Source organism: Gigantopelta aegis, chromosome 3, assembly GCF_016097555.1.
Source record: "Gigantopelta aegis isolate Gae_Host chromosome 3, Gae_host_genome, whole genome shotgun sequence".
Classification (NCBI taxonomy): Eukaryota; Metazoa; Mollusca; class Gastropoda; order Neomphalida; family Peltospiridae; genus Gigantopelta; species Gigantopelta aegis.
Window position 1 is genome coordinate 35,901,899 of NC_054701.1, and position 13,423 is coordinate 35,915,321.

Consider the following 13,423-nt stretch of genomic DNA (forward strand, 5'->3'; position numbering starts at 1 on the left):
AGCCAGACCTTTATCACAGCTGATGCCCAAGACTGCATCCAGGAAATACAGACACAAGAAGCCCGTACATAGCACCACGTGGACATGGGGCTCTCAACAAGATGAAGCTTTCAGGACTTTGATAACGTGTTTGTCAACACCTCCTGTTTTGGGCTATCCAGATTATTCCATGCCGTTTGAATTGCATACTGATGCCGTTCTATATCAGAAACAAGATGGTAAGATGAGGGTTATTTCTTATGCCAGCAGGGGTTTGAATTCTTCTGAAAAGAATTATTCTGCCCATAAGTTGGAATTTTTGTGTTTAAAGTGGTCAATTTCTGAGAAATTCTACGATTATTTGTATGGTCATAACTTTGTGGTCATGACTGACAATAACCCGTTAACCTATGTTTTGACAAGTGTTCGTCTTGATGCTACAGGTCATCGGTGGTTAGCTTCTTTAGATGCAGATGTTCTGTCTAGGTTGCCCAATCACCAGGATGGAATACAGATGGAGCAGATACCCCTGGAATCTGTGACTGCTATCTGCAATTTGGTCCATGTATCCAACCACGTAGAGAGCTTGTGTTTGTCCGAAGCTGTTGTTGATACACACGACGTGGAAGTAACCGAAGAAAGGTGTACCATGAATGCTAACGAATGGATACAGTCACACAACAGAGATCCAGATCTGAAAGTAGTCATTACAAATCTTCAGAACAACACCAGACCTGACAGAACCCAGTATATTGGAAATGGAGAAATAGCAGCACTCTTGAAGAACTTCAGCCATTTCCAGTTGAGACATGGAGTGTTATATAGGATTACCAAACATGATGGTAATGAAGTTGCACAGTTGGTGTTACCTTTTGCAAGTCGATCCTCAGCATTATACAGTCTTCACAACAATGTTGGTCATCCAGGAAGGGATCGGACACTTTCACTGTTAAAGGAGAGATTTTACTGGCCTGGTATGACGAAAGATGTCCAGAACCATATAGTCATGTGATCAATGTGTGAAGCGCAAGACATCAACTGCATCAAGAGCACCACTGGTAAGTATTGAGGCATCACAACCACTTGAACTCGTTTGCATGGATTTTCTTGCTCTTGAGCCATCCAAAGGAGGTCAACAGTATGTACTTGTTGTGACAGACCATTTTACCCGGTATGCACAGGCTTATCCGAGTAAGAACATGTCAGCAAAGACTACTGCTGAATTGTTTTTCAATAACTTTGTTGTCCACTACGGCCTTCCAACGAGAATTCACTCGGACAAGGGAGCCAATTTTGTTGGAAAACTTATGACGGAACTGTGTAGTCTGTTGAACATCGACAAGTCATCTACGACACCTTACCATCCAATGGGCAATGGCATGTGCGAACGGTTCAACAGGACACTTTGTGATTTGCTAGGAACTTTGGATTCCAACTCCAAGAAAGACTGGAAAACTCATATTGGACCACTGGTACATGCTTACAATTGTACCCGACATGAAACCACTGGTTGGTCTCCATACTTTCTTATGTTTGGCAGGCATCCACGACTTCCTGTTGACTTAGCTTTTGGACTTGACATTGAACCAAGCAAGCCAAGGTCGGTGTTGAAGTACACCAAGTCACTACAGAACAGATTGAAGAGTGCCTATGACTTAGCTGCGGAACAGGTCAAGAGTTCACAGTCCCGTCAAAAGAAATATTATGACCATAAAGCCAGAGCTGCTATTTTATCCATAGCTGATAGGGTTTTGGTTAAAGTGGTAGCTTTTGACGGGAGACATAAGTTGGCAGATAAGTGGGAAGACGATGTATATGTTATCCTTGACCAACACAATCCTTCAATTCCAGTTTTTGTTGTTGCTAAAGAGAATGGGGAGGGGAGTGTCACGGGGATCCTATAATACCCGTAACTGAATAAAACACGATTATCCAAATATCTCTCCTAATTGTATATCAATTAGATCTCTCTGTATCGGGCAGGCTACTACCCGAGTGGCCCGGCTCTAGGAGTAATCAGAGATAAGATCTGATATAAATATATATATGTAGCAAGTTTAGTTCACTAGAAAACACAACAAAACACAATACACTTTGGAATCTGTATTAACTCTAACGCTGACAATTGTACTTGCCGCAGTAGTTAATTAACAACAACAATATAATAACAACCCAGGGCTAATCACTTAATTAGTTAATCACTAGATGTCTAGTTTACACAATATTCTAATCACTTCACCGTGATACAACACACACACGTGTGATAATTGAGAAACGCTGCCAGGGGAACTTAATTAATAAAGGAATTACGACTCTATTCCTAACTGGTTAACCCTTAAATACTCAGTCAGTAACCTTGTAATACAGAATTAATACTGGTACATATCACAATAAAGACAATAAACTACAGTTTACCTAGGTCCTCTAGGATGACCGGCTAAGCTTTATCTACCAAATACTCGTATAAAAATATTAGAACAGTGAAGCCTACAATTTACTTCGTCAGATTACCGGAGACACTGTCTAAAGAATATTGGTATAATACAGTATTAGAATATTTAAAGTCACATCAATCACATCAAAGTTATACAACAGAGCAGAAATATATAGTTACCAAGTCCGGTCTGAACTAATATAGTTCGTTCAGTTGGACAACGTCCGTTTCCCTGGATACTTCCAATGTTTTTCCCCGATATATCTTAAATGCTAGCTATTTCTTATAAAAATCCCAGACTGGTCCGGAGACAGTACGCAGGAACGAATCTTATAATGTGTATATTTCCACAGCGACCAAGACGGTATTTTTCTTACAAGCCTAGACTGATCGACGCCAGTTCGCTAGAGATACCATGGTCGCGCGGAGGTATTACGTAACCACTCTCCACATGGCCTCCACATCTGGTCTGGGTGTGTATTAGGAGGCACGGTCGCGCGGAGGTATTACGTAACCAAGCTGCACTAGCCCCCAACACAATGGACATAGCCACAAGCGAAAAGATAAGAGCATGTTCCGTCACAGGGAGGAAAAGGACATTACATCGTAATCTTTTACTTCCCATAGGTGCTATCTTAGGTCACGGCTTACCTACACCTAAGCCACGACGGAACATCCAGAATCCGACACGACAACGACGTCAACCCCATTTTTCGGGGTCAGAGAGTGAAGATGAATAATTTATTCTGATACCTGTTGCTTCATCAGGATATCCGTCAGATTCAGCTGCTCATTCAGCTGATGGGCCATCTGAGCATAATCATAATGATGATCATAAGGAAGATGAAGATGATGATGATTGTCACGGGGATCCTATAATACCCGTAACTGAATGAAACACGATTGTCCAAATGTCTCTCCTAACTGTATATCTATTAGATCTCTCTGTAACCGGCAGTTATACCCGCTTGTGGCTCGTCTAGGTATGATCAGAGATAAGATCTTATATAAAGTATATATTATTATAGCACGTTTAGTTCACTAGAAAACACAACAAAAACACAATACACTTTGGAATCTGTATTAACCTACGCTGACAAATGTACTGCCGCAGTAGTTAATTAACAACAACAAATAATAACAACCCAGAACTGATCACTTAATTAGTTAATCTCTAGGTGTCTAGTTTACACAATATGCTAATCACTTCACCGTGACACAACACCCACACGTGTGATAATTGAGAAACGCTTCCAGGGGAACTTAAGTAATAAAGGAATTACAACTCTATTCCTAACTGGTTAATTTTTAATTAACCCTTACTACTCGTTCAATAACGTGTGATAATTGAGAAACTCTTCCAGGAGAACTTAATTAATAAAGGAATTACAACTCTATTCCTAACTGGTTAATTTTTAATTAACCCTTACTACTCGTTCAGTAACGTGTGATAATTGAGAAACGCTAACACACACACGTGTGATAATTGAGAAACGTTTCCAGGGGAACTTAATTAATAAAGGAATTACAACTCTATTCCTAACTGGTTAATTTTTAATTAACCCTATCTACTCATTCAATAACCTTGTAATACAGAATTAATACTGGTACCTATCACAATACAGACAATAACCTACAGTTTACCTAGGTCCTCTAGGATGACTGGTTAAGCTTTTTATAATTATTTAGGGCAGTGAGCCTACAGATTACTGCGTCAGATGACCGGCAGCACCGTCTAAATAATATTGGTATAATACAGTATTAAAATATTTAAAGTCACATCAATCACATCAAGGTTATACAACAGAGCAGAAATGATATTTACCAAGTCCAAACGGACTAACGTTCCCTGGAGCCTTCCAATATGTTTCTCCCCGATATCTCTAAAACCCTAGCTATTTATTCAAAACTCTCAGAGACAGCGAATATCGCCTGGGGGTACAAGGCGGTACCTCACGTATCATGTGGATTTTCCACAGCCACCACGCCGGCATATTTTTCTCTTATCGTCAGACTGGCTGTCGCCATTCCGCGAGCAATCCCCTGGTCATAAACAGCACTAGCGGAGTTATTACGTAACTACTGGCCACATGGCCTCCACACCTGCGCTAGGTGTGTATTAGAAAAGCTCGACGACCGTCGCGCAAAGGTATCACGTAACAAGTTGCCCATCTGGGCTAAGTGCATTTGGAACTGCACACGGTCCTCTAAAACAATTAATATCGCCACAGGCGAAAAGAAATTAAGAGCATGTACCGTCACAATGATGATGAGGTAGAACAGGATACTGAAGAAGGATCCGATGAGAATAGTTCAGAGGATGAACAGGAAGAACTTTTCTCAAACCCAGATATCTCTGACCAGACTTCCCTGAAGACCGTCAATCCGACTGATGTTTTGGATGAACTCCCAAAACCAGATCCAGTTGAGCTTGATGAGACGTCTCGACATTCACTTTCACCACCTTCTCCAGCTCCAAGGAGATCAAACCGAGACCGGCGGAAACCAAGGTGGATGACAAGTGAAGACTATGTTATGTCAGCAACAGTTCAGCAAGACTGGGTTGCTAGAGCTGATTATGTAACTTCACTTATTTCCCAGGGTCTACTTCCCAATGAAGTTGTGGTACATGATGCACTTCTTCAGCATATTTTAGGTAAATGATGAGGACATCATTTCACGGTGGGGGGAAGTATGTAGTACACGTGTATTTTAAGCATATAGGTTTTATGTAACTAATGTTTAATATCAGGTTCTTAGAGGAGTATGTACCTTTAAGTATGGTATTTAGTATGTATTTCATTAATGTTTATTTTCAGGCTGTAACAACTACAGGTTGAACAACATATCACTATAATTAACATTTTATCACCTTTTTCCAGTATTGCCCTGTACCTGTGATGTGTTCGTGTATGCTGGTCAACCACGCGTGACCACATCAGTGTAGTCAGTGTGAGCTCTTTTGGTAGCCATAGCTACAATACAAACACCCAAGCTATCTTTAAACTTTGACCCTTGTCTCTTTCTCTCCCATTGGCTAATTAACGCTCACCTGTATCTGCATGCTTTCTTTGGACTGACCAGACAGGACAGAATTATTTAGTATTTGGAGAAACAAGTTCAGATCAGAGAGAAATAGTAGAAGTTTAATTTAAAGGTTTCCCCAGTTGTTATCGAATATATCAACACAATGCCTACGTGTAGTTCATATGGGTGTGTCGTGTGTCTTATGTTTACATGAATAAAAGATGATGCCCTAACCCGTAGCTGGTGTTGTGAACTTTGTTGAACCTAGCTTCACGCACAAAATACCGACTGCTACATATACACCATCGATCAGATAGAATAGCACATACCACGGCCTTTGATATATCAGTCACGGTGCACTGGTTTTAATGCAAATAATGCCAAATCGTAATGCAAATTCAATAGTATTTTCTGTTAATAGTATAAATCTTAAATATACTAAATAATTGTTCATAAACGCATTATGGTCAGGGACAATACACACACACATACACACACACACACACACACACACACACACACACACACACCTGCGTGACATTTTGTCGCTCTGTAATCACACGTGTATGTGACGTCATTCCAGTACAGGTTGTTCGGGCACGTCATGGGGAAATACATTCCTTGTACACAAAAGACAAACTTGTGACAGTCCCCGCAGTGTTGGTACAGAAACCTGGCATGGTTGTACAGCCTGGGACACTCGTTAGGATCCACACACCCCAGGCCTGCAAAAACAAATTACCAGAAGAAAGGAATACAACAAAATGTTAAAACAATTTAAGTAACGTTTTAATACGTTTATATAAAGTGTGTTTTAACAATTATGAAAAGGCTTTTAGCTCGCTTTCTCGAAATGTTTTATTGAAAAACGTTTCGGATTTCTTTAATTTCAAATTATTTGTAAAAATTAATAAAACTTTGTATAATAATTCAACCTCAAGAGTTCTTCAAAATGGATTTTTGTTTCTAAAGTTTCAAATTAGAACACGGATTTAGACAAGGTATGATCATCTCTCCCCGTATATTTATGCAAGTTGAAAAATATATACTTTACTAAATAAAACTGTTAATTTAAAGTATATGATAAATATTGAGCACCTTTGTCCGGATTCATAGAACCAAGACATAACAATTATTTGTTCTTGAGCTATTTATTACAAAACAAAATTTGACAGGTTCTATTTCTAAATCCCATCTTTAAAGTCACTCTTTCTTCTTTCCTTCCTTCCTTCCTTCCTTTCTTCTTCCCTCTTTTTTCTTTCTTCCCTTCTATATTTTTTCTCTCTTTTTTTAGCTACAAGCTTCAGTGTTTATTTTTAGTTATAATATACTAGTATATGTATCCATATCATTCACATTATAAATTATGTACTGTCAGGTATTTGTGTGGTGCTGGTGGGGGGGGGGGGGTGATGGTGGTTGTGGTAGTGGTAGTGGGAGGGTAGTGGAGTTTTGGTGATGGTAGTAGTAGTTGTAATGGTGGTGATGGGTTTTTTATTTAGTTTTTTTTGGGGGGGGGGTTCTGTTTTTTTAATACTGACAGCAGGACATTTTTCGTTAATTGTAAGTGTATTCATATATAACAGGAAGAACAATACATAATAGCATTGTTTTATTTTTGTTGTGTTTTTGTTTAACGACAACACTAGAGCACATTGATTTATTAATCATCTGCTATGGGATGTCAAACATTTTAGTAATTTTGACATATAGTCTTAGAGAGGAAACCCGCTACATTTTTACATGAGTAGTAAAGGATCTTTTATATGCACCATCCCACAGACAGGATAGCACATACTAAGGCCTTTGATATACCAGTTGTGATGCACTGACTGGAACGAGATGGGTCACCGACGGGGATCGATCCCAGACCGACCGCGCATCCAGCGAGCATTTTACCACTGGGCTACGTCTCGCCCATGTCGACCTTTGATTCACCAGTCGCGGGACAGTGTCTAGAACGGGAAAAACACTCGAGTCCAAAGATGGTGATCGATCCTACGATCAATCGTTCGTCAGGTGACCGGTGTACCACTTTGTATAACAAGTGTCGTGCTCACCATGTATCTGACGTAAATGAATCACTTATATTTTACTACAAAATATCTCAACGTGTCTTCATTTTTCTCTCAACACAGTGACAAGCATACCAAACCGTCATGTGTTAATAACGAAGTTTGTCCCCTGTGGCATTACGAATTTTTTTATAAAAACTTTTCTTTCTTTTTTTCTTCTTTTTTTTGCTCTTATTTTACTACAAATTATCGCAACGTGACTTGTCATACCAAGCATTTATTTATACGCCACGTGTTACAAACTTGGCTTTTTTTCTCCTGTGACGTTATAAAATTTCTATTTAAAAAAAAAAACTAAGTGAATTATTTACAAGCAGCTTGTATGTTTTATGTGCATCTCAGTCATAAAAAAACCTGTATGTAACTGCCCCAGAAACATTGTACAAGGTCGCAGTTGAATTTAAACGACCACCCATTTTAATAAATGTGACCATGCAGTGTTTATGTGGGGATATAATAAATGTATTTGAGTGTGAACATGTGAATATTTTACGACGTGATGCAAATAGCAGATTAGTCTGCCTGTAATTACGCAGTTTATTTATTTCGCTCCATTGCTATTTTCATTATAATAAGAATTTGTAAAGAATATTTGCCAGAAACGGAACTTTTAACTTTTTACACTGGATGCAGCTGAACTCGTGTGGTGTGGCTACAAACATTAAAATACTTTCTCAAAATTCTACATGGAAATCTTTCTCAAAAACAAATTAAAAAATTGTTTTGTTTATCGACACCACCACATTAATTAATCATCGGCTATTGGATGTCAAACATGGCCTCAGACCACAATTAATTTCGCTATATGTTTCTATATAGCCTTAGTGGCTATAACATTTTTATTAATATCAGCAGGCCCGTGAAGTTTTGTATGTACCTTTGCCTGCATGGGGGACACATACCCTGAAAAGGACAACCCCTGTTGTCCAGCTCTTTCTCCCAGCATATTGGTTTAAACAGACACACCCTCTAGACCAGGCCGGAGTACGCCCATTTTACACAAAAAGCACTACTTTTGCATGGGCCGGAATTACCACAAACAAGTCTTCAATGTCAACAAGTTACACATGTTTACAAACTACATGCTATCCCCTGTCACTTCAGTCAAACAGTTGCCACTTCATAGCTGTCTGCCATGAAATAATCACAGTCAAACAGCAGACTACTTGCGCGGTGAAACTTCCGGAAGATAACTGTAATCTGAGGCCACATTTGGTAATTCTGACTCGTAGTCATCAGAGGAATCCCGCTACATTTTCCTAATGCAATAAAGGATCTTTTACATGCACTTCCCCACAGACTGGAAAGCACATACCACGGCCGTTGACCAGTTGTGGTGCACTGGCTGGAACGAGAAAAAACCAATCAGTTGAATGGATCCACCTCTTTCTCAAAGTACCGTAGAAGCCTGAAAGTTTTCTCAAAATACTATAGATATATTTCTCAAAATACTGTAGAAGCCTTTCTCAAAATAATGTAGATACTGTTCTCAAAATACTGTTTAAGTTTACATACCACCATTAATTACTCCATGCAGTTCAATACAATTTTTATGTCAGAATATATTCTGTGAAAAATACAACACTTTTGAGAGAGTCATGTGACTGCTAATTTTAGGAGTGTTCTTGACTGACCAGTACCGTGTAAAACTATCAACATAGGTCGACCACGAACATTTTTGGTTAGCGGCCCTCATGCCAGAGCACCGCCTTGTGTTGCTGCTATACAAGTGGCAGTACACCACTTACACAGTTGTTATCAGTTAGTACTACATATAACAAGTGACTTCAAACCAATGGGTTATTTAAATACTGCAGCGGTCAACCTATGTGTAATCATCAAAGAAAGATTTGTTTTAAAAACATATCAGAATTTTGCAGAATTTGTTTCATGAGAAACTATTTCCTAAACCGGACTGCAATAAGCTGTTACAAGTAACGACACGCTAAATGGTGATGTGTTGCCAGAAGCCGTTCTCAGAGTACTGCATAACAGCTACATGGGACGGTGCTGTCATAAGAAAGAAAGAAATGTTTTATTTAACGACGCACTCAACACATTTTATTTACGGTTATATGGCGTCAGACATATGGTTAAGGACCACACAGATTTTGAGAGGAAACCCGCAGTCGCCACTACATGGGCTACTCTTTCCTCTTAGCAGTAAGGGATCTTTTATTTGCGCTTCCCACAGGCAGGATAACACAAACCATGGCCTTTGTTGAACCAGTTATGGATCACTGGTCGGTGCAAGTGGTTTATACCTACCCATTGAGCCTTGCGGAGCACTTACTCAGGGTTTGAAGTCGGTATCTGGATTAAAAATCCCATGCCTCGACTGGGATCCGAACTCAGTACCTACCAGCCTGTAGACCGATGGCCTAACCACGACGTCACCGAGGCCGGTCTGTCATAAGAGTAGCTAGCTGAAAATGTTCGCGGTTAACCTATGTCGATTTTTTTTTACGAAATATAATCTGACATAAAAATTGTATTGGATGGAGTAATTGATGGTGATTTCCATCCTTGACAGGGAGCCAGTAAACTATATGATGCAGATGTGTTTAAGGGTGTGTGTCGGGAAGGGCATTAAGTCGGTATGTTAATTTGCATATGCCACTCGCATTTAAGTATAAGCGCGTATTGTTTATTAGAAAAAAAATCATAGGCGCTACAACATAGCTGCTGTATATGTAAGATCTTGTGATAGTGTCACGGGGATCCTATAATACCCGTAACTGAATGAAACACGATTGTCCAAATATCTCTCCTAACTGTATATCTATTAGATCTCTCTGTAACAGGCAGTTATACCCGCTGGCTCGTCTAGGTATGATCAGAGATAAGATCTTATATAAAGTATATATTATTATAGCACGTTTAGTTCACTAGAAAACACAACAAAAACACAATACACTTTGGAATCTGTATAAACCTACGCTGACAAATGTACTGCCGCAGTAGTTAATTAACAACAACAGATAATAACAACCCAGAACTGATCACTTAATTAGTTAATCTCTAGGTGTCTAGTTTACACAATATGCTAAACTTCACCGTGACACAACACCCACACGTGTGATAATTGAGAAACGCTTCAGATGACCGGCAGCACCGTCTAAATAATATTGGTATTATACAGTATTAAAATATTTAAAGTCACATCAATCACATCAAGGTTATACACAGAGCAGAAAAATATATTTACCACGCCCGGACTGAACTTATATATTTCGTTCAGTGGACGACGTCCCGTTTCCCCTGCAGCCTTCCTATGTTTCTCCCGATATGTCTAAACCCTAGCTATTTATCATAAAAACCGAATATCGTCTGGGGGTACATCGCGGCACCTCACGTATCATGTGACTTTTCCACAGCCACCACGCCGGCATATTTTTCTTAGATCGCCCAGACTGGCTGTCGCCATTCCGCGAGCAATCCCCTGGTCATAAACAGCACTACCGGAGTTATTACGTAACTACTGGCCACATGGCCTCCACGCCTGCGCTGGGTGTGTATTAAAAAAGCTCGACGACCGTCGCGCAAAGGTATCACGTAACAAGTTGCCCATCTGGGCTTAAGTGCATATTGGAATTGCACACGGCCCTCTAAAACAATTAATATCGCCACAGGCGAAAACAAATTAAAAGCATATTCCGTCACAAATAGATTAAATCATTTTGAGAAAATAATGTGCAGGCTCCCATTTTAAAGAAAATTAATAATGGGGTTTTTAAAAAAAAGTATGAAGTATTGCGTTGCCATTACCGTAAACACCGTGCAAACATCCCACTGCTACTGCCACAAGATATAACAACATCGATCTGCATTTCTGAAAATATAATCTGTTAAATGTAATTTATCTTATAAAATGTAATGCTAACATCAGACTACCAATTGCCAGCACAAAGTTGGCCAACTTTCTGCTGTCATGATTTCTACAATGTCCTGAGCGCTCTTACAACTCAATTTGTCGTATAACTCATTAATTAGTTGTTTATTAGAGCGCATCCGTCATAAGTCGCGAGGTGGGGAAATTACAACGCAACCGTACGTCGAGTTGGCCAACTTTCTGCTGGCAGTTGGTAGTCTGGTCCTAGTATTAGTATTGCTAATATAAAATGAAAAGGAATAAAAGAAATATGTACTATCCATTATTTATTTATGAAAATCTTTGTGTGGAGTATTTAAAAGAAAACATTCCAGATCAGAAGTAATAAAGAAGTATTTTCCATTATTTATTTTGAAACGAAACATATTTTTATTGTTAATGTAAGAAAATCCTTGTATGGGCTTCTTAAAACGAACTAGTTTTCATTATTCGTTTATGAAAATTCGTGTCCATGCCAGTTATTTGTTTCATTTCATTTCATCTATTCATTCATGAAAATACTTATATAGGCTATAAATAATGAAACCTGTACAATTTTACTTCATTCATTTGTGAAATCTGTTTAAAGGCCAAAAACATGATTTCTCCGTTATTCATTTATGAACATTATTGTATTGGCTATTTAAAAAGAGACACGTAGTTTCATTATCTTACTTGCAACTGCTATATTTTGTTAACAAATTTACATTGTATAACTCACTGCAGAATATTAAAATTGTAATGTTCTGTCATTCGACGTAAACAGTGCTTTCCTTAAGAATCCTTGGCAAGGAAAAAGCTACCAAAAAACCAAACAAACAAACCATTTATGCTACATATCCATGAAACCAGCACCAGTTCTTCACCGTCGTAGAATTATAGACAGATATTCCAGGCGCGTGTGCAGGGTTGTTACTCCCTGCTCAAAGCGAATTTTTTTTCTCAATATATTTTCCGGAGGAGTATGATTGGAATTACCCTAAATATTTCGCTGGCCATAATCTAGACCCACCTGCATAATTTCCTACACACGCGCGTGGAATCTGTGCGATAACCAATAATGTTTCATTTGCCAATCACTCGATGTTTGGAATTTTCAACAAAATTAATTTGTTTCTGCTATCGAATGAAATCATTTGTGTCTTTAAAAAAAAAATCCGAATAGAGTTCAAAGTATAATTTACATTTCCAAAGAAAAATCTATAACATTTTCTTCTTCTTTTTTTTTTTTTTTTTTTTTTTTTTTTTTTCTTTTTGAGGAAGTGATGTTAAAGTTATTTTAATAGAGATCTCTGCTCCAGTATGAAGTTTAAAACATTTTTGAAATAAATAAATCCGTAGTACATAGAGCAGTTATCTAGACCTACACTATACTCACAATTCGACCAAGGTTGTGGTTACTTGAGATGTTCATTAAATCCGCTAGTCTTAAATGAGTATCCTTCCACAGGTATGGTGGGCACCTGTTTTATGCAATAGTGCGGAGTACGTTACGTTATGTAACATATTTTTCGTGAGTGAACCTAATTTTGTCGTTTTTATTACTGTTTTCTTCACCATGGCCATACATCATGCTAGGGTTTTTTGTCACATGTCCGTAGCCATATCTTGTGAATGTTAGTTTTGATTGACCCATGTTACCTAACAGCTACGGGCGTTGCCAGGAATTTTGAAAGTAATTACATTGTGTAATGAATGAATGAATGAATGAATGGACAGGTGAATGAACGAAAACAAAAACAAAACAAAACAAAAACAAAACATACAAAAAACATGGTTAAATAACAAAAATAAAACAACAAGAAAACATTTTGCAAAAGAAATGTTCTTCGTACCCCTTCAACAGTCGAGATTGACTTTTATTAGACGAATGAATGAATGAATGAATATTTAACGACACCCCAGCACAAAAATACACATCGGCTATTGGGTGTCACAAATGGTAAGTATATGAAAATATTATTTATACATATTTTTGTAAAAACACAGTGTAAGGAGCTGTGGGTGAAAAGTATAATAAAATCAAGGTAAGTATAT

The 13,423-nt window shown here is 38.4% G+C and overlaps 1 protein-coding gene across 1 annotated transcript in view; it reads right to left on the reverse strand.

Annotated features, from left to right (window-relative positions):
* The window catches only part of LOC121367947 (latent-transforming growth factor beta-binding protein 4-like), a 60,074-nt gene extending 47,108 nt beyond the window's left edge, over positions 1–12,966 (reverse strand). The window contains exons 1-3 of the mRNA XM_041492417.1: positions 12,765–12,966; positions 11,284–11,347; positions 5,971–6,165 (exon numbers count right to left, since the gene is read on the reverse strand). Coding sequence (XP_041348351.1) covers positions 5,971–6,165; positions 11,284–11,347; positions 12,765–12,800 — 295 coding nt within the window. The 5' untranslated portion in view covers positions 12,801–12,966. The remainder of the gene's footprint in view (positions 1–5,970; positions 6,166–11,283; positions 11,348–12,764) is intronic.
* Between the last annotated feature and the right edge of the window lie 457 nt (positions 12,967–13,423).